The sequence below is a fragment of the Miniopterus natalensis genome, chromosome 3 (assembly GCF_054644295.1).
Source record: "Miniopterus natalensis isolate mMinNat1 chromosome 3, mMinNat1.hap1, whole genome shotgun sequence".
In the NCBI taxonomy this organism is placed as follows: domain Eukaryota; kingdom Metazoa; phylum Chordata; class Mammalia; order Chiroptera; family Miniopteridae; genus Miniopterus; species Miniopterus natalensis.
Genome location: NC_142083.1, coordinates 50,839,532 through 50,861,137, shown reverse-complemented (window position 1 = coordinate 50,861,137; position 21,606 = coordinate 50,839,532). Strand labels below are relative to the sequence as shown.

Genomic DNA, 21,606 nt, shown 5'->3' with positions numbered 1-21,606 from the left:
AACCTTAAAAATGATTGTATTTTGTTCAGATTTCCCCAAAACCTATGTTTGCAACTTAATCTTTGATTGACATAATGTATTGAGTATATTTAACTATAAAGTCATTTTGATAGACCTATTGACATTCAAGTATATTTCAAATTATAGGTTCTACATTGTTACCTTGAGGCTCTGTTAAAAGATAACAGTTCTTAAAACTTCTTTGGGACCAATTTTCCCCCTAAACTTTAAGTCACAGAACTCTGGGTTTTTCAATCAGGACATTATTCAAAGCATTCTAAATGTTTGTTACAAAATATTTGGAATCTTGCAAGTCTGGCATCTAATCCCCAGCCAGAGTGAATCAATTTTAACTCTTTAGTTGAAGGGAGAAAGAACCTGGCTCAAACTGAGTTAAGCCAAAAAGGGGATGTATGAGTTCATGTAGCTGAACAATACAGAGTTGATAAGGTTTCAGGCATAGCTGGATACAGGTACTCAAATGATGCCTTTAGGATCCTGTTTCTCTCTTTCTCTCCATCTCCTGGCTGTGCTTCCCCTGTGTTGACTCCATTCTTAGACTGACATTTCTCTCATGGTCACATGATGATTTGCAGCTGTTACAGGGCTTCATCCTTCCAGGATGAGTTACAGCCTAAAAGAACGAGAGTCCTTGACCCAGCATTCCTGGCCACAAGCCCTGAGGGTCACTCTTAGAGGATGGCTTAGGTCTAGACCAGGGAAATGGGAATGACTGATTGGCCTAGGGCTCAGTTCCCTGCTGCATTCCCAGAGCGGGGGTTGGAACTCTATCTAGACCACGTAACCTGAGCAAGGGGAAAGGATGAGTCCCTGAACAAAAATCTGGGTGGTTTTGGGATGAGAAAATGGATGATGGATGGGATGGCTCAAATGAACAAAGCATTCATTATACAGGAATCTCTCTAATCAAAGATTTTGACATTTCCAGAAATCATCAGATATTTCAACTATGAACTGCCTGAGGCAGCATTTATAAAAGACTCTCTTATTATATCTGATGTTTGAGAAAGTAAAAAATGATTTGTGTTCATTAATCACTGGATTCTCTAAGCACTAATAAACCTTATTCCTACATCGTTAGGTCATCAAAAAGGAAACATAGCTGAACCATGTTATTTTAAATTCCCACTGAAATACCCACCTGAGTCTAATGTTTTGCCTGGACACTTCTTTCCTTGCATTGCTAGATCCGTAGGTTTTAGAGAGAATTGATGTAAGAAGTGTCCTTTGAGGACTATTTCTGTATTTATGATGAAATCATGTTTAAAGACCCTATTATATTATTCAGTCTTTCTTTTTGCCCCTCTTTGCTGTGAAGGATCTAAGATTTTTACATTATTTACAAGCTAACAAGTTAGCCTGCCACTGTTATGCAAACACACACACACACACACACACACACACACACACACACATGACCCTTGTGGCAGAGACACAGATTGTTTATTATTCACAGCAAAAGTAGCAACCAGAGCAGTATCTTGTGTCAGTCTTCTGCACCGCAGTTCCCACAGGGCAATGTGATGAGAGCCAGATGTTACCTCTGCCTGCGAGTAGTTAAGTTATACCACAGGAGAGGAACCCTAAAATTAGAAAATTCAGCTTTTTATAGGGTCACTGGTGAGTCTTCCCAGGTTGGCAGGGGGACTGAGAGAGAAAGAGAGAGAAGTATCTCTGGAGGGGAAGGAGGAGAGGGCTTTATTTTTAGTGCCCTGCGACATGTCTTGGGAGGTACATCACTAGATCTCTCCAAAGGAATATATTTTCTTCCAAAACTGTTTGCTGTTCAGCCATGTCCTTTGCTCAGAAGATTCGATCTGTACAGGAATGAGAGACATCCATGGAGAACTGTCTTCCAATACTCATGAAAATTCAGTGGCAGAAAAATAATCTCTATTTTCAGTTGAATTTGAGTTTCATTTTATCCAATAATGAGAACAAAAAACACAGTATGTTTGCCTTTTTGCCTTGACTGGCTGAGTTTCACAGGTAAATTTACAGCTTAGCTGTGATAACTTTCTCCAGGAACCTGAGATCAGAGAAGCAGGTTGAAGGATTAAATGACTTGTCTGAGGTCCATGTGCTGACTATGACTCTCTTTTGACATCCATTCAAGATCAACACCTATGCCATCTCTTCTCCTTTTCTCTTGTTCTAATTGTCTTAGGACAGAGCTTTAATTTTTAAAATCCTTATCAATAAAATATTTCAAAATATGTAGAAGGTAGTTTATCAGAAGTTCCACCAAAATTTACCTGGTAGTAATATTCTGCCATACTGCCTTCAGAAACCTCCTTTATAAAAAGAAATATAATTAACCAGGCCCCAATCCTGTCCTCATTTTTTCTCCACCAAAGTTAACCATTATTCTGAATTGATGTGAACATTTCCCTGCATATGTTTATATTGTCACTTCATTTGTATACATGTTTTACTATGTATATTTAAAATTTATATAAAAGGTATACTGTACTTATCCTTTTGAAACTTTCCTTTTTACTCAACAGTTTTATATACGTAGCTATGCTTTATTATTTTAACTACTTTGTGGCATTCTATTATAAGAAAAAATAATCCACACTTTATCTATTACCAGGCAGATAGACAATTTAGTTTTCAATTTTTTGTATTACAAACAGTGCTTCAGTGAACACTCCTGTCAATGACTCCTTATCTGTATGTAAGAGACGTTCTCTGGGTGTGTATCTAGAAGAGGGATTGCTGGGCCCTGAGGGATGCACATCATCAATTTTATTACCTGTTGTCAGATGCTTTCAGAATGGGTGCACCTGGGGATCATTGGGATTCTGTGTGTGTGTGTGTGTGTGTGTGTGTGTGTGTGTGTGTGTGTGTGTGAGAGAGAGAGAGAGAGAGAGAGAGAGAGAGAGAGAGAGAGAGAGAGAGAGAGAGAGAGAGAGATATTCTGGAATCTGAGGATAATTTCTTTAATTCTGGAAAATTCTTAGCCATTATTTCTTCAAATATTACCTCTTATTTTCTCTAACCTCTTCTTCTAAAATGCCTGTTAAACATATACTTAGGACCTTTTCATTTTATTCTTTGTCTCTTTAACTTCCTCATATTTTCCATTTCATATTTTTTTGATACATTTTGAATAATTTCCTCTGAGCTATCTTCCAGTTAACCAGTTCTTTCCAGCTGTATCTAATAAGCTATTTCACTAATTCAATGTGTTTTAAATTTCAAACATTACTATTTCTAGAAGTTCTATTTGGTGTTTTCCCCCAATTTCTAATTTTTTTCTTTTCAAAGTGTCTTTTATGAGTTTATTTTTAAAATATCTTTATTTTAAACACACTTATTTATGATCTTCTAAAATATTTTTCTTTGAGATATTTGGGGGATGCAAATCTTTCTATTATGATCTATATTGTGTCTCACTCATAGTAGATCATTTCTTTTGGTGTTTGTTTAACTGAAAATTTTTCTTCAACAGGAATTTTAAAAAATAGAAACCCCTTCTCTCCTAGGACCGTCCCTAGAGGATTTGGCTAGTGTTCCAGGGTATTGGCCCCTGGTGGAGACCAGCTTCCTTACCTTCTTCCTGGACTGGTGGGTGCAGTTGTCCTAGTCCAATTTCACTGAGACTACTCAAAGGCCTGCTCCTCACTTCATGTGCATCCAAGTCTCATCTTCAGTCTATCAAAACTCAAGCCCCCAGCCATTACTTCAGGGTCCAATAGCAGCCCCAGAGTTTCATAAATTTAGACACTTACTGTTCCTGTTTTTAGTTTCCTCTTTGTTCCTGGAATGGGAATTTCCCTCCTCCCTCCCGCCCTCCCTCCCTCCCTCCCTCCCTCCCTCCTTTCCTTCCTTCCTTCAACTCGGTTTTATATTAAATTTTTGGTGTATGAATTTATATAGAATTTGTAGGTTTTCCTGTGTGTTGGGTTCCCCATTAGCTTTGCCATGTTGCTGGAGCCAGATATCCTTCATCTTTACTATTTAAAATTTTTTTATTGATTTTAGAGATAGAGGGGAAGAGAGAGAGATTGATTACTTTGTTGTTCCACTTATTTATGCCTTCAGTGGTTGATTCTTGTATATGCCCTGACCGGGGATCGGACCTGCAACCTTGGCATATGGGGATGACACTCTAACCAAATGAGTTACCCAGCCAGAGCCCAGCTTTATGTCTTAATATATTTTACAAATTCCATATAAGATGGTTGAATTTGGTTTTGGAAGTTATAAAGTATAATTCTACTTTTTCATTCATTTAAATATTCATTGAAAACCCAACATGCAAAATCATTAGTTTAGGTATTAGGGATTCATAGATGTCTTGCCATTGGCCTAGGAACTGTGGGGATGATAGGTAGGTGAGCAATGCTAGTAGAGTGGGGCAAATGCATCATCAAAGTGTGCAAAGCGCACTATGGAAGCATTAACGAGGGGCATATGATTCCAAAGAGTAGTCAGTGTAGGCTTTCCAGAAGATGATACTCAACCTGAGACTTGAAATAGGAGAAATTAGCCTTGTAAAGAAGTAGGAGGATCATTCCAGGAAGAAAACCATGTTTATTAAGATGCTGAAGCAAGAGTGAGCATGACTTACTTAGGAAATGTAAGTTTTAAATGGCTGGAGTGAGACAAGTGGGAACAGTCCCAGGTCAGAGGTTCCAGGGTCCTTGAGGGTAGGGTTCCAGGGCATTAGCTAGGGTGGAGAATCAGAATTGCCACCGAGAGGAAACTAAGTTGTATCAAGGAAGAAAACATCACTACTGTATCTCAAGTCTGAAAGTCTCAGAGATGACTAAAACAGAAGTATGAACAGTGAAGACAATGGCCTGGAGAGTCAAAGGAACAACAGACTAATGTAGGAGGTGTGGAGGTCAATGGGTTGGTCTGTGAATGGAGCATATCATGGTACAAGAGTGTGCCAGGAGGTAAGCGGCATACCACGGAGGAGCTATACCAGCTCTGGTACACCGCTTGGCTGCCTCCCCAAAGTGACAGTGTTCAGCTTACCCAGAGTGAAATCCAACATGAATTCCTTCAAGAATTGTCAGGCTGCCTGTGTCAGGGTGGAACTCTGTGCAGAAGTAAAAGGAGTGAAATCTGGAATCACTTTGCAAGGAGATATGCTTTGTGGATGCATGGAGGACATTGCTTTATGTGGGGAAGTAAGCGGCCTCATTAACCTACCTGTAGGTATGTTCAAAGATCCTCCTCATGTGCTCAGTCTCATCACTGATAAGAGGATGATGTACCTAGAGCACCTTAAATGGTTCTACCAAAACTGTTGGATATTATGTAGCTGGGAACACCAGTCAGGCAGATTGCCTCCCTCAAGAACATGGAATAAAGGAGTATTTTCATTAGGACACTGGCTATAACTACGATAGTGTTTCAGTGCTTTGATGTGGTCTGAGATGAAATAATGGTCTGATATAGTAATGGTCTCCTCAAGACAGAGAATGGACATTATCACAGGACCTCCCTCGACAACCTACCTACGCCTTTCTGGTTAATTATATTTAGCTCTAGAGCATGTCCTATATATCTTCAAAGATATATTCAAAGATATTGTGCCAAATATGAGTTACCCAAAGATCCAGCTGATACAGGTGACCTGAAGAGATTCTGGTGGCTTGTGACATGAGCACAGAGAGATGGGGTTAGGAGGTTCCAGTTAAGCATCTTGTTAAAAGAGACTTCCTTTGCACCTGGCACTATGAGTGCTGAGTCGGGTTGTTCCTCAAACCCCTCCAGGTTCTGCAGGGATGAGATTGTGGTGATATACCTTCTAGTTCAATAAGGAGAATCAGGAATAGAAAACTGAATAGAGAATATCCTGATGGTTTTCAGCATCCCCAGCACTAGTGCTTACAGAATGGTGCATCTGCTTAGCCTTGTAAGCTGCCTGGCTCAGTGAAGCTTGCAGCTGCTCTAAGCTGCAGTGACCTAGATAATCAGCTTGAATGCTCACTTGGGCCAAGATACGTCAGCTCCCAGACATCGCTGTTGACTTTGGCAGGCCAAGCGGGGCCACAGGACCAGGAGCACTTCCTGTGATAGACTCTTCCTTATAGTGGCATTAGAGAGAACTTTCTACTTTGTGCAGGCAAAGTGAAGAAAACAGCCTCTAAAATGTCTGTGCCACAGGTCCACCCCAGTGACTTGTGGTCCCCTTTTCAGGATAAAGGTCAGAGGCTTTTCTAAGTAAATTTTACTTCTTACCCCTAACCCTTCAGGGTAGACTCCAGTTTGGGGTTTAAACTGTAAATCTCACAAATATGGGACACTTCTGTAGGTCCTTGGAGGAGCCTTCCATGAGGTTCTCTCGGGTGGTGTAATTCAAGACCTGGGAACAAAGGACAATTCCTGGAAAGCATAACTACCTGAATCTTGAAGATATAATTCTCCAGTTTGGCCAGGAGGTTGGGACATTTGAGCTTTTACAGGACCCCCCAACTAAGAGCTTATTCAAGACCACAGGACATTAATACTGGGATAAACAAAGTCAAATAATTTTCTTTACTGTGTGTGGACTGCTAGGAGTCTTTCCTGTGATCATGAGTATTACAGGTTGCTAAGCAAAGACATGATCATGTAGCTTTCGCAGACTTAAAGGAAATGCTTTTCTCTGGGACCTATTAACAATAGTACTTCTTGCGACACTTACTCGTGAATCACTGAGTTTCCCCTATTGCTCCCTGCTGTTCCTCACAAAGGTGGTTTTGGGCAGCATAAACTAAGTGGGCAGCCTGGTAATTCTCTAACCTTCAGGTCACCTATAAGTGGATCTTTATTTTCTAAACTGCTTATAGTTTGCTTTTCTGTGATTTATCCTATTCTTAGTGAAAATAAGACGAACACAGTTCTTTTATGAGATGAGGCAGTCAAAATTATGTGGATGAAATTTAAAGATTGAGATGTTTTTACTCTTGAAATATCCATATATCTTATGCATTATCACCAAATTAAAAGAAATATATGGGCATAATATTGATATGAAATACTTTTAATTTAAATATGCAAAAAACAAAATTAATATAACAATAAGATTAAGATAAAATTTTTGAAATAAGCCAAGACAATCTAAATAAAGCCTTCCATCTACCAAATTTCTCCCAGTTATCTCAGTTTTACCATACATTGTTCCTGCTCATAGCATGACAAAGATGAAACAGGGTAGCTTTTAATATGAAAAACATGTATTACAAATGAGTCAGAAAATTGAAAAATGGCCACTTGCCAGTAGCCACATGAATTTTGGAGGAAATGTATTTTTTACAGGATGATCTGTCACAGGAATAGCAAGTATTTATTAAAAGCATTAAAATGGTGAAAAAGTGACCCTTAGGCAATATACAGATTCATCATTCAGAAGCATAATATATATCAAATACATAACTTATTCTGAAACAAATCAGTCTTAATTCCTTTTAGGTGAAGGACAAAAATCTGAAAAGGGAAGATGCAGTGAAACAGAAACAGAGTAGCAACTTACGCACACAGACACCACTTTCATTTTTATCGCACATGGCCTTCCAAGTATTCAATATGGACCTCCCACTTACATTTATATATTCACAAGCTCATAATCTTTCACTGTGCTGGGAGGCATTTTGCTGGAGTGTATCTGTTTTCCTTCCTAATGTCTGCATCTGCTCTCTGCTAGTATGATGTCTCCTAGCCTCATAGTGGGATTCAAAGGCATGCCATCATTTTGATTCTTCTACAAGAGGGACACAGCAACAGCTGCTTTGTTTCCTGGAAGCTCTTTGCAGAGCCAGGAACACTGGGAAATTTTCCAGAGTACTTATGGAAAGAGGGGGCTAACACTGCCCCAACCTATCCCTATATCTAGGAGTTGGAATGGCCTGAAAGGTAGGAAATGAGAAGGGCCCCTTGCCCCCAGCCGTCTCTTAGCTACGAGGCTAGGCAGTGCTCTTGCTTCAGCACTCCATACATCTCTTAAAAGAGAAGGGAACCGTGACGGGCAATTTTGTTTGCCATTCAGTGGCGGCAGCAGTAAGCAAAAACAGAGTTTACTCCAGTAACAAGTACTTAGAACAGGACCTGGTCCACAGTGCCATCAAAATGTTATCACATGTTCTTTGGAAGCACATTTTAAAAGGCTGCAATATACCATTGAGTAGATATAGTGTAATTTACCTAATCATTTTATCATTGTTTCAGTTTTTCTCGTGTCATGAATAACTTAATGAACATGTGCATATTGTTCTTTCAAGTTCATGTGCATTTTGCTGTGCAATTACATGATTTTATCCGCTACAGCCTGTACCTTTGGGGAGTTATTGAAGCCACCTAGTGGCATGGCTCTTATTTCAGAGGAGCATGGCTAACCTGCCACGACACTGCTGACTGGGAAAGGAATGGTTTTCCTACTGTCCTCATTTTATATCTTGCTCAAGGCAATAGAGGTAGGCTACGAAAGTATAGTTCCCTTAAGCCGAATATGTTATACTATTATGTTCTAGGCAGGGACACCTTCTATTACCAGAAGCTAGAAACATCTGAGAGACAAATTCATTATTGGTGTAAACCTCTAGGTTTCAAAACAGCATGCTGGATATGAGCACAGAGCATTTCCTGAAGCTTGATCAGGATTAATGCTGGCCTTCAGCACTCTCATGATTAACATTTCCAAGCAGGTTATTAGTCTCCAGGAAATGCTCAGAATTTTGATTACTGTTTGCTTAATTGAAGAAGTGAATAATTTAGTAAAGGATGATTACATGAATTTGAACAGACTTTTTTCCTAACATGCACAGCAGCACCCCCTAGTGAGCACTTGATAAATGTAAAAAAGTTAAGGTGGTTTTTTTAAATAGATCTTAGAGAGTGAGGAAAAGAGAGAAACATCTATCTGTTGTCCCTGGTCTGCACCACTATTGGGAATCAAATCCACAACCTAGGTATGTACCCTAACTAGGAATCAAACCCTCAACCTTCTGGTGCACAGGACGACACTCCAACTAACTGAACCACACCAGCTAGGGCAAGGTTTTTAAAATCAATGTGTCATAGGTTTTGATGAGCGAAAGAGGGTATCCTTTTATAAAAGAAAAATTAATATATTTTTAGACTGTGAAAAAACCCCAGATAGATCTAAAGTGGATGACTTTCTCTAGAAAGAAATATTTAAATTCTTCTTTTTCAGTAACATTGTAAAAGTTAACATTGTAACATTGAAAACTTCTGTTTTAATAAAACTGTCATCTGTTTTTGCAGGTCAGAAAGGCTTCTTTGTTTGAGATCATTTCCTTTCCAGCAAAGACTGCTTTAACCAGCATAATGTATGCTTCATATGCAGCACTAGTTTATTTGGTAAGTTAAGAAAAATTATTAGAATATAGAAATAATTATACTTGTTTTATGTAATCTTAAAGGTATACTGTTTACATTCTATTCATAAACCAAGGTTACACAAAATAATTTTACATTAAAAGTTTACTTCAATCCACTAAAAACTAATTTGCTTAAATAACTTAAATTATTTTATTTTTATAAAGTTTATTACTACTTGGTCAAAATATTGTGGTTTTGCTTTCATGTAGCTATAGCTGTTTTGTTTCATCCACTGTGCCATGGTTGGCTAAAATTAATTATTCCATCATTTAAATCTGTTATTTGGGGGGGGGATTACTGTATTTTGAACTATGAGTGCTGTAAACTAAAAGTATATTTTGAATTACAAGTGCTATAATTCAAAAGTGTTCATTGAAAACCATGACAAAAATATAAAAGATTTTATAAATTATAAGGGATTATTTCTTTTAATCTACTGCCATTTATATCTACCTTTAAATTTTTAGAAAAGTATAATATACAAAGAGAAAAGTACACAGTTTGATGAATTACCACGAAATCTATTAACCTATGTACCACACAGGTCAAGAAACAAACATTACTATCATTCTAAAAGTGTCTTTCTTGTCCCCCTTATAATCACTAACCTTTTCTATAAAGGCAACAACTATTTGACTTCTAATATTATAGTTTTGTTTGAATGTATATAAATGAAATATCATATACTATATATTCTTTTGTATTTGCCCTTTTTTGCTCAATACTATCATTGTGAGATTCATTTATTTGATGCCTGTGGCAGTAGTTTGCCAATTTTCATTGCTGTATAGTATTCCATTGATTGACTATATCACTATCCATTTTACTGTTGAACATTTAGGTTATTTACAGTTCTGACCATTGTGAAGGAGGTACTATGAATATTGTTGTACATATGTTTTGGTGAAATTGCTGGACCATAGAATATGCACATGTTCATTTCTAGTAGATGTTGCCAAACAGGTTTTCAAAATGGTTTTAACGATTCATTCCAGGAAGGATAGGTAGAGGCAAAAAACAGAGTCTTCATTTTTATATAGGAGGAAAAACTTTTCCAAAAATCTTCCTGACCTCCTGCGCAGCAGACGTATTTTGTTTATTTGGCCAGAACAGGGTCACCTGGCCACACACTAACTGGAGGGAGGTTAAGGAAAGCATCTGATGTTTACCCAATCTATAGTATAGGGAGGCAGGCAAGAAAGGGGGAGGTCAGGAGGAAATCGAAGCTTTTCAAGCAGAGGCCCTCAGTCCTTTCTCTGATACTCCCTGAAAACCTTCCAAGTGTTCATAGCCAATTATCACTGGTAAAAGAAGTTAGTCCAAATCTCCTCATAGTTCATGAATTTTATTATTCTTACTGTTTGCCTTAGATACTTGGCACCATCATCATCATTAGTAAACTTATAGAATAAGTTTAACAGATACAATTCTTAATGATTCTGTTTTTGAAATTATTTTTCTATGTTTTGACACTTTCTGAAAGTACTAAATGACATTTTTTGACAGAAAGCGGATCACATATTTGTTTAGAAATCATTGATCTACTAGTTTACTAAATTTTTACCAAAATGGTTGTGCCCTTCCAGTTGTACAAACAGGTAAAAGCAAAGTCCAGGGGGTAAAAAAGCAAAAACAAAAAATCTACTGTGAGGTATTAACATGGTAGGAACAAATTTCATCTCTCAAAAAAAAAAAAAATCACTTAATTAAATCAGGAGAATAAAGGAAATGTTTCATTTAATTAAATCAGAATAAATATATAAAACATGTAATGAATTAAGAAAAAAGATGTAAAGTGTGTCTTTATTGAGTCACACTAGGTTTTCATTTTCCATCTAGATTATGGTGTAATATATTCAGAACAAGGAGTCAGTCTCTTGATGTTTATCATGTGCCAGGGGTTCCTGAAAGGAAGTGTTTCTTTATTAGAGTATGTGGATTAATGACTTTAAACATTTTATTGGGCTTTTTGTCTGCAAGTTTAGTAGCTTAAAAAGAAACTTTACTTTTCAAATTTTTCATTATTAGACAGTCTGTGTTAATGCTGTTCTGGAGAAGGTAAAGAAAATTTTCCAAGAAGAAGAATCCATAAGGCAAAACAGAGGGGAGAGCGAAAATCTTAGGAAAGCCTTTTCTGAGCCTGTGCTTTCTGGGCCTATGTTTCCTGATGCTGAAATCAAAGCAAAAGCTTATAGGTCATTACCGGAGAAGCCAGACAATACTTCAGCTCTTCCTGCTAATAAGCTGAGTAATAAGATCCAGGTTTTACATTCTGTGTTTGACCAATCAACTGAAATAAATGAATGAGCAAATATGAACATAAATATCACTGAAAAGCTTAAGAGTTATCCATCTAATAATATTTCATCTGACAAAACTAGGAAACTAGTTTTAATATACTGACTGCTCTGCTTTTAAAAAAGGTAGGGAGGAACTAATAAAATGTCACTCAAGTATTCATATGGTAGAGAAAACAAAATTAATTTTGATGTAGAATATATGTATGACTAATATTTTTTAATGAACAAGAAAATGTACCCTTTGGTGGGTTAGTTAGACTTTATGCTGTGGATTATAATATAGGAGTATGTATAATACATTTATGTTTTTATTAAAGACTTGTTTTGAGTATCTTTCTAATTATTTTCCTGGGAGAAAAAAACAACCTTCCCTATCAAAATGCTACATATATTTTTAAGAGATATTTTTCAAAGGATATTTGTTTTCTATCTACAGACTGCATAGTTTGGGTCTGCCTATTATCACTTCTTTTATAACTCATTGGTAAAGTATGAATGTCTTCTAATTCATAGATGTCAGAAGTTTATAAAACAGATTTGTATTATTTACAAATCTGGTGAGAAGATGTCTGTATATGAGGACAGGACTTGACATTTTTTTATTTCCAGATTTAGAGTAAGAAATCTAACACCAGAAATGAAGTCCATGTTACTTATTGTTGCCCCTGGATCCTGAGAGAAAATGCTTCTGTAATTGACCCTGCAAACTAGAGCCACGTTTTTTGTCTGCAGGAGGTATTTTGGTTTCTTCCATGCATTTAAAATTCTGGCCACATTTTAACACCTGACTGGTGATTGGAGGACTAGCACCTAATATAACAGGCTGGGATGTGTCCATCCTGGAGACTGTACATTTCCTATACCTGGTGAGTAGCTGCTGCCATAAACAGTATTTATACAAAGCCCAAGCCTAGCTCTTTAGCAGTAGCCTGAGAAATGAGTAGCAAGTGTTGTATTACCTATGGTACCTATTCCAATAGAAAAGGAAATGTAATAATATATAGCAAAGCACCCTGTAAGCAGAGCCTTAATGATACTTTATTCACTTATTATTTTTACAATAACAGAGGGAAGGAGTCCAGGTGGGTCCCTTAGAATGCTAAGTATAAGGTTTGGAGTCTTAATTTTGATCCTATGTCACTAAGGCGATTAGTATGCTTTGAGACTAGTTTCCAAAGTTTCTCATTCTGGATTTATATTCTGCTCATCCTAGCTAGGTCTTTCTGGTTTCACTTATTCTTATATTCTATGTGCTGCCAAGTTTTAGATGACCAGCACTCAGGGTGTTATAGTATAGTGTGGGCACCAGGCAACCTGAACAGCACTGGCCCAAAATAACTGGCATGGTAAAAGCAGGCTAAACCACTTAACATCAGTTCAGCAGAAAGGACTCTGAGGAACAGCCCCTATATCTCTTCTCTTTATAACATTTACATGAAACAGTTGTACATACATGCACAAAGTTCTCTAAAAATAAAGAAAAAACCTTTATTTGAAAATTTCATATAGGCATTCAAAATACTTTTGCCCACTGAATAGCAGACTTCATTATTTCTCATGGCTGGGCAGCAGCTGTGTGGGTCCTCCTGCTTTGAGACTACTTGTCTTGATCAGGGAGAAACTGTGCCAAGGTTTATTTGGTTTTGATGTCCAGCACATTGATAAGCTTCTTATTTTTAAATTCAGCATGTAACTTACCCCATTTCTGGAGGCAATTTTTAAGTGTAAAAAATCTGCTATATACATATTTGGAAAGACTGAAGTTAAGATTTAAGCATTTCAATATATTTAAATTTTACCTTAAAAGGTAGTAATGACAATCCAATAGGAGAGGTGGGAATGCATGGAGGTATCAATGGAAGAATGCTGAAATGGCTGAAATTGGGTGACGGGAGTTTATTATACAATTCTGTTTACTTTGTATATTTTCAACTTTTCCATGATAAAATCTGCTACATCAAATAAGGATTCCCGCCCCCCCCCCCAAAGTTTTTCTTAGTAGATCTTATTTTATACCTCTTCCTCATTTTAGTTACATCAAATTACTTTTCTCCTTCTGAAAATACATATACCAGGCCTGTAACCTTCCAGTCCCAATCATCCGGAGGATTGGATGAAATGTGTTCTATAGATCCTGACAATAATCCTTACATTATACTCAGTACATGTGCTTTTGAACCTTTCCAATTTACGTGATTTGTAAAGATACGTAATATGCCTATGTTGGAAAACATTAATCATCTTTGGTATTGAAGCAAGGTTATTTTCAAAACATACCCATTTTTCATTGTCATGTGATTTTATCAGAAAGAACTCTTAATTACTTTGAAATTTCCTGTGGCATAAAAATCGGAATCATACTTAACAGGATCATTAGAAAGAGTCACGTAAATATTCCCGTTGTCCACTGTCACTCTATGAATCCTTTGCTTCATTCCTTTGGAACGCCACTTGGGTTTTGCTGATGGATCTCTAGGGTTTATAGACTGATACAGTCCTTCTCCTGTGGCCAAAGTAATTTTGAATTTATGCCAGGGGCAAACTATACATGGTCGTCCATCAAAATCCTGGGGAAGGAAATAAATGATTTAATAGTCTGACATTTCCAATGTTTACAATAAACCTCAGACTCAGAACAGAATCTACTGCAGAACCAGGTTAAAGAACAAGCCAGCTTTTCTTTTTTCCTCCCATTTAGAAATAATTCAGCATGAGGCAGAACCTAATCTTAGCTGTCATCAGGTCCCTTTTGCTGTTGAGAAGCCCAGTGTGTTAGAGTTCTGTCAGAAGACTACCAGCTCAGCAACTGTACCATGTTACTGCAGCTGTGCTGTTACCTATTAGATGTCAATGCTACTTCCTTGATGGAAATGAGGCAATGGCTTCAGATGCTTCTTAAGGAGTTCTAATTGCTGGAAGAATGGTAAGCTTCAGATATAAATCAAGAGAGGTTACTAAAGGCATGAGTGCATATATTAATTGAAGAGCGATTTTGATCCAAAGTAGCCAATTCTCAACTTTTTAATGGTATTAAAGCAGTGCTTCTCAATTTTTAAAGAGCACAGGAATCACCAACATCTTGTTTAAATGCAGATCTTGTTTAAATTCAGTAGGCCTAGAATGGGTGCAAGATTCTGCAGTTCCAAGAAGCTCCCAGGTGACACCAATATTTCTGGTCTATGGACCATAGTTTGAGAGCAAGGTTCTTACAGCTCTCATGGTCTGAAAGTGAAAGAAATTCTTCCACATTTATCATCACCAGGTGCTTACATTTGTTTTGTTTTTTATACCAGAAGTGCTGTAATACTGATATTGTATCTCCAGAGAACTGTTAGCAAACATTCACTTTTTCATAATTTATAAAAATTCATAATTTAAATACACATGTCCTTTTAACTTGAGGGCAGGAGGGGAACTAGAGATATGAAGTGTAGAGAGAGTGGAACACCAAGTTTAAGATTGTACTTTGTACCAGTCAGAGAGAGAGCCAGAGAGAGAGAGTGTGAGAGAGAGAGAGAGGCTCATGAAAGAGAGAGGAATGAGAGAAAGAGATATATCAGTTTTATGAAGTAGAAAAACATAGTATTCCATAGCATGGCTATTCATAATTTATTTAAACTGTTTTCCATTGTTAACACATTTAGGTTGCTGCCAATTTTTATTACAATAAATAACACCCTCTCCTATATATATTTAAACATTTGTGCAATTATATCTGTAGGGAAGATATCTCAAAATATAATTGCTAGGTCAGAAGACATGCATGGTTCTCTCATTTATTTGTGAAATGGTTTTCTTTACATTGTAGGGATGCAAATTCCTAGAATATTAGCAATTATACTTGAAGCATAAAAATATAATCCAAAGCCAAATGTAAATTATTTTTTAATACAGAATGAAATAATAATATAAACAAAAAACACCCAAGTTTTTTGAGAATAGATTTAATTTTACATACCTCTATGTCTCCCAAGTGTAAAGGTCCTCCTGAGTCTGAAAAGGAATTGAATATTAAATCTCATCACTAAAAAAACTGAAATTTTGATAGTTTTGTGGTTAGTAAACAAATTCAAGATTTACAAATGAAAAATAAAATCTTACGGTAACAGCGAATATCCATAGCATGATATTCTCCTTTGTGATAGAAAATTACCACTTCTCTATCATGAACAACAGCTGTCATTCTTTCAGATTTCTTAAGGTCATCTTCTCTGCCAACATAGACAGAAGAATATTCCTCCTTCATTTCAGGATCTTGTTCAGAGCCACCAAGATCCATGCTAGTTCAATCAAAAAAAGAAAAAAAAAGAAAGAAAATTGCAAGTGTTCTTCACTAGTTCGGCTATAACTGAACTCAGAGATAATTGTAAGAGAAATCTGATTTCTCTGAGACTGATAGAAGCATTCTTTTGAAGCTATATAAAACAAAACATTTCTAAATACTGGATTATAGTTAGTCATGATTTTGAGTTAGAGACTCTTAAAGCTTGCCAAAATTAGGGACTTGTATTAGATTCGTTTTGATGTGTACAGCTCAGCAGTTAGATGATCATAATTTACAGTGTTTTCCTTGATATTTCCAGCACCCCAACTCACACCATACATAGTTATTACAATATTATTGACTATATTCTCTTTGTTGTACTTTACACCCCCATGACTATTTTGTACCTACCAATTGTAGTTCTTAATCCCTTCAGTTTTTCACCCAGCCCCCTAACTCCCCCTACCATTTGGCAATCATCAGTCTGTTCTCTATATCTGTAAGTCTGTTTCTTTTGTTGTTGTTGTTCATTTATACTCCTTACATTTCCCACATAAGTGAAATCATATGGCATATGTCTTTCTCTAACTGACGTTTCACTTAGCATAACACCCTCTAGGTTCACCCATGCTGTCTCAAATGGTAATATTGCATTCTTTTTTATGGCTGAATAACACTCCATTGTATATATGAACCACAGCTTTTTAAATCCACTCATCTATTGATGGGCACTTGGGATGCTTCCATAGCTTGGCTGTTGTAAATAACGCTGCAGTAAACATAGAGGTGCATTCTTTTGAATTAGTGTTTTGGGTTTCTTTGTATAGATCTCCAGAAGTGAAATCAACTGCATCGGCTTACTTGGTTTTGCTTGGTATCGACAGCCAGCTCTTACGAATCAGCCAGATGACTATTCTACCAGAAGGGGATAGGTGTGAATTGACACTTTTCACTTTCTTAAATCAGAAAGTGTAATTACTTTCTTCTGCCTCACTTGGGCATTCAAAGAGATGACTTCCTTTCAGTTAATTTATAGCAGTATACAAACTCATATTTCTAAACAAAGATTTAGTAGAGAATTTGTAGGTATTCTAAATATATTTTTTCTCAGCACAGATATTCAGCCTATTTCTTTGAAAGCAACCCTTTCAAAGAGACCTTCCGTATACTTTAAGAAAACAGTCTTCAGGCCTTTTGGTGGTTTCTCTAAATATTTATTTAATTCTTATGGCTGACTAGAAGTTTGAAAATGTTATTAGGAATAGAGCATTGGCTCATTTAGTTATTTTTAAAAATTGAGGTATAATGGACATACAACATGTTAGTTTAAGGTGTACAACATAATGATTTGATATTTGTATATATTGTGAAATGATCACCACAATAAGTCTAGTTAACATCCATTGGTGTACGTAGTTACAGGTTTTTTTTTCTTGTGATGAGAACCTTTAGGATTTATTCTGTTAGCAACTTTCAAATGAGAGGATGGCTCATTAAAAAAAAAGTTCAGCCCTGGCTGGATGGCTCACTTGGTTGGAGCGTCATCCCGTATACCAAAAGGTTGCTGGTTCGATTCCTGATCTGGGAGCTAACAGGAGGCAACCAATAAATGTTTCTCACATCCCTCTCTCTCTCTCTCTCTCTCTCTTTCTCTCTCTCTCTCCCCCTCCCTCCCTGCCTCCCTCCCTTCACCCCCCCACATATATATCCTCCTTAAAAAAAAATCAATAAAAACATGTCCTTGGGTGAGGATTAAAAAAATTTTTTCAGGTTCATAAAACAAATTACTAAGAAGTAAAATCTCTATGTGAATGTGTAGAAATGAGTTTTAGAAAGAAGAAATTTATAGACCACTATTTTGAGGTTAGTTCTGAGCCATAAGGAAGATAGATAATATAGTGTGAGCTCCAAAACTGAAGTATAGGATGAGGTGTGTGTTTGTGTGTGTGACAGAAAGAAGCAGGAGCTTTGAATTCAAAGTATAAAGGAAAGCATTACACAAATCAAATTTAGGAAATTACAGAGATGTCAAATTTGTACTCTGAAGTTAGCATTGTTAAACTTTGTCTAATTAACCTAGTTATTTTTTAAAGGATGGGGAAAACACATATGCTATTTTAAAAAAATTATTTCATAATAACAAAAGCAAAAATATAGTGTTTTTTAATAAAAAGCATGATTTTCTGGATTAGCTATGGCTGGCAAGAGGCTGGATACTACATCTCTAAACAGTTTGGAAGCTACACAAATTGTTCATGTGGTAGTAATTACCTCCACAGCATCGGGTGTGCAGCCCTTTATCACATTTTATGACAGAACACACAGAAGGGCAATGATGATAAGAAAAATGGGAACAGAAAGGTGAACTGAAAGGGGGAAACAGGCTGAAGAAAAAAAGAAATATGGAATTTGGAACACATTTAACCAACAAAGGATTAAGATTCAGAATATATGAAGTCCTAGAAAGAAAATGCCAAATAGTCATAGAAAAATGTGCAAAAGACATAAACATTTCACAGGTGAAGAAATCTCAATGGTCACTAATCACATGTAAAGATGCTCCACCTCATTAGTAGGAAAATGTAAAAGAAATGCAAAGCAAAGTCACATATGGGACACTATTTTCTATCCAACAGACTGGCAGAAAATTATATCAAGTATCGGCGAGGATATGGAACAACTGATAGTGATGACATCAATTAGTGCTACCCACCGTTTGGCATTACCTAGTAAAGTTGAACATATTCATGACTCAATAATCCCACTTTCTATATATTACAGAGAAACATTCACAGGTACACCAGGAGACATGCACATGTGCAAGAAAGGTTATAATAGCAAATTAGACAGGAAACAACTCTAAATCAATCAACAGTGAAATGGATAATATATGTATTCTGTTCATTGAATGTAGCAGTAGTATGGCTATATCAAGTTGCATTAATTTCAAAAATGTAACTTTAAATGAAAATATTTTAAAATATTTTAGAATATGCTTTCATTTTTATCAAGCGGAAAACCAAGCAGTAGCAAAAAATATATTATTCATGGATACATGTATATACAGTAAATTTATAAAGTAAAGGAAGGGGATAGTAAACACAAAATTTCTTAAACGTCTCAAAGTATTACATTTAGTCTTATATTTAACATTATTCTTTTTCAATATTTAAGTTGTATCCTACCTTATAATTATGATCCAAATGATCCAAAATCCAAGGGGGATAAAATGATACTTTCTATCCTCAGAGGATGTGCCTGTGCACAGATCATAAATGGACTATTTGAGAATTTGTACAGCTTATTTCAAAACTTGGCATTAGAGAAGAAAATGAATGAATAGTTCTCTTGCTTTTCCTATTCCAGGCAAAAACTAGAAAAGAAATATTAGTATCAAGGGAGTAACAAAATATATGAGGTGTAAAGTAGGATCAAAAGTTAAGTTCTCTTTGACTCCCAAATAAATGAGAACCAGTGAGAACCAAATACAACCCTCCCTCAGGTTTCAGTCTCTTAGAACATGCAGTCTTTACAGGGTTTTGCCCTCAATCAAAAAAAAAAAAAGGAAACCAAACTGTAGTGAACTTTGCAGGGGTTGATAAATGTGCAGAGAAAGGTGGAGCTAATGATAAAGGTTTCAGAGAACTATGATTATAGTCTTTCATTTTGCTTAGAAAAGTATTATCTCATCCTTTCTATAATTGTTCTCTCTATGCATCATAAATGCTTCTGTTTAGTTATGATATCTGGTGACTATTTATAATTAACGCCCATATTATGCTTAATTAAATATTGTGAATATCATGGTCAGCCCATTCAGAGAACAGTAAGAGTCAATGTGTTCACCTTAATTACTGTTACTTTGGTGCACTATCCAAATGCTCCCACATATTTCCTCTATTTTGAATTAACTTTAAGATAGTAGAATCTTAATAAAAAAGAAAGTGAAAAATTACACAATTTACCTAGTTTGTGGGCTAGATGAAGAAAACTTCCTTCTGAAAAATTTAGCCATTTTGTTCCACAGTTCACTCTTCAAAAAATATTTTTTTGACTTGTGCCTAAAATTAGGTTTCTAAAGGTGTTGACACCACATAAAATTACAAATTAGCTAAATGGATCCCCAGTCTCTATTAGACACCTTTCTAGCATAGGGAATCCGTTCAGGTTGAATTAAAAAAAAAAAAAAATGCAGTAATTCAGTTTCCATAAGACACTGGAGACAAAAGATATATGAAATTAAAGAAACTTACGACTTCTCTTGAGCACTGACCAAGGTGCATTTACTGAGTCCGGTTAATTGGCCAACACAAGGCTCCGGGGTGTCACCCTCGCTTTTGGGTTCAGAGAGGAGATGCCTTTGGTAGTAGTTTCCTACCACCTCTTTGGTGGCCGAATAACAGGGAAACGAGCCTGTGCTCCTGCCCTTTGCACACAGTTCGTTAATCCTCACAAGGCCCCCGGGGGTATTTTATCTATTTTCCAGATGAGGAAACAAAGGGTAAAGGGCTCCTTTTAACAGAAGCTTACCCAAACTCACAAAGTACCAGTCAAGATTCAAACCCAGATCTTACGAGTCTAAATTTGTGAACACTGAAATAGAAATCTTAACATTTCACTTAAGTAATACCCAGACTTATAAAAACACGTGGCGTGCAAGTAAACTATCTTAAAGGCACCAAACCTTTTAGCAAAGTAAAGATCTCTGTCTCTCTCTCTCTCTCACCATATGTACATCACCAAAGATAACGGTCCTGAATTTTTCTAAATTGAGGAACGCTACTGTGTAAGACTTGTGTCAACAAATGTTTAAAACGGGATACTTCCCCCAATTTAATAAAGTTTCGTAGCCGTTCTGGAATTGGCCACCGTGGTCTGGGACATTAGAGATGAGCGCGCCAGGTGACCTCGCCTGGGTTCGAGAGCTGCCTCCGCGTGACCCCGGGAGGTGGCTGTCGCGGTGCCTCAGCGGGAGGCCGGCCGCAGCCGGCTCCGGGGGGAGCTCACGCTTCACCACAGCGGCGATCGGGGCCGCGGGGCCGCGGGGAACGCGCCGTCACGTGAGCTGTCATCGCCGAGGTCCTTCCGGCTCTGCCCGTTTACGGCCACAGGACCTCAAGCTGTTAACGTTTCAGTCAGGACGGTCTGCAGTTGTCGGAGCGGGGCTGTGCAGATGCAGCCCGTTCCGCCTGCACGCTCGGGGGCGAGTTCACCCTGCGGCCGGGACGGAGACGGGCTGCAGCAGTCGCCATGCCTTAGAGCGCCCGGAGGCTGGGAAGCTTGTCGAAAACGCCCCGCCTGCCCCACTGAGGCGGCAGGTCCGGGTGCGGCACGGACTCCAAGGCGAACGGAGTCCGTGAGCCTCGCCGTGACTGGGCGGACGCCTGGCCCGGGGGTTAATGGTTAACCAAGGCGGGGCCGAGGCCCGGGAGGACCGCCGCGCTCGGAAAGGCGGGGGGCAAAAGCCACAAGACAGCCGCCCACGCGAGCGCTAGGTAGCCGGAGCCCAGGCCGCCGCTGCCGGAAGTCCGAGCCCAAGCCCGCCTCCCGGCCGGAAGCAGCGGCCCTCGCGAGCCCCGCCCCGCGCCCCGCCGCTCAGCCCCGCGGCTGGAACGGAACATACCTGCCAGTCTCTCGCTGCACCTCGGCGAGAGCCGCCCGCCGGGACCCCGCGAGAAG

At 37.8% G+C, this 21,606-nt stretch overlaps 2 protein-coding genes across 7 annotated transcripts in view; one reads left to right on the top strand and one right to left on the bottom strand.

The window, feature by feature from the left end:
• The window catches only part of SPATA9 (spermatogenesis associated 9), a 27,728-nt gene extending 7,026 nt beyond the window's left edge, over positions 1-20,702 (top strand). The window contains exons 3-5 of the mRNA XM_016216165.2: positions 9,247-9,342; positions 11,392-12,529; positions 20,673-20,702. Of these exons, the coding sequence (XP_016071651.1) occupies positions 9,247-9,342; positions 11,392-11,670 (375 nt within the window). The 3' untranslated portion in view covers positions 11,671-12,529; positions 20,673-20,702. The remainder of the gene's footprint in view (positions 1-9,246; positions 9,343-11,391; positions 12,530-20,672) is intronic.
• RFESD (Rieske Fe-S domain containing) lies at positions 6,992-21,606 on the bottom strand. Of its 6 annotated transcripts, none has more exons than XM_016216161.2 (5): positions 19,893-20,340; positions 19,113-19,300; positions 15,765-15,943; positions 15,622-15,656; positions 6,992-14,230 (listed from the first exon to the last, which is right to left on the bottom strand). In XM_016216161.2, the coding sequence occupies exons 3-5, from the start codon at positions 15,940-15,942 to the stop codon at positions 13,967-13,969; spliced, it is 477 nt and encodes a 158-aa protein (XP_016071647.1). In that variant the 5' UTR covers position 15,943; positions 19,113-19,300; positions 19,893-20,340; the 3' UTR covers positions 6,992-13,966. The 6 variants fall into 6 exon arrangements, with proteins under 6 accessions (XP_016071647.1, XP_016071649.1, XP_016071648.1 ...); XM_016216163.2 differs by having other exon boundaries at positions 19,113-19,185; XM_016216162.2 differs by having other exon boundaries at positions 20,181-20,340.

What these genes read in the sequence shown, in the direction of transcription:
- RFESD (XM_087815456.1), bottom strand. Translation starts at nt 15,942, where the DNA reads ATGGATCTTGGTGGCTCTGAACAAGATCCTGAAATGAAGGAGGAATAT. An exon ending in TATGGATATTCGCTGTTACC is followed by an intron (nt 15,657 to 15,764) that starts GTAAGATTTTAT and finishes ATTCCTTTTCAG; the next exon opens with ACTCAGGAGGACCTTTACAC. An exon ending in TACACTTGGGAGACATAGAG is followed by an intron (nt 14,231 to 15,621) that starts GTATGTAAAATT and finishes TTCCTTCCCCAG; the next exon opens with GATTTTGATGGACGACCATG.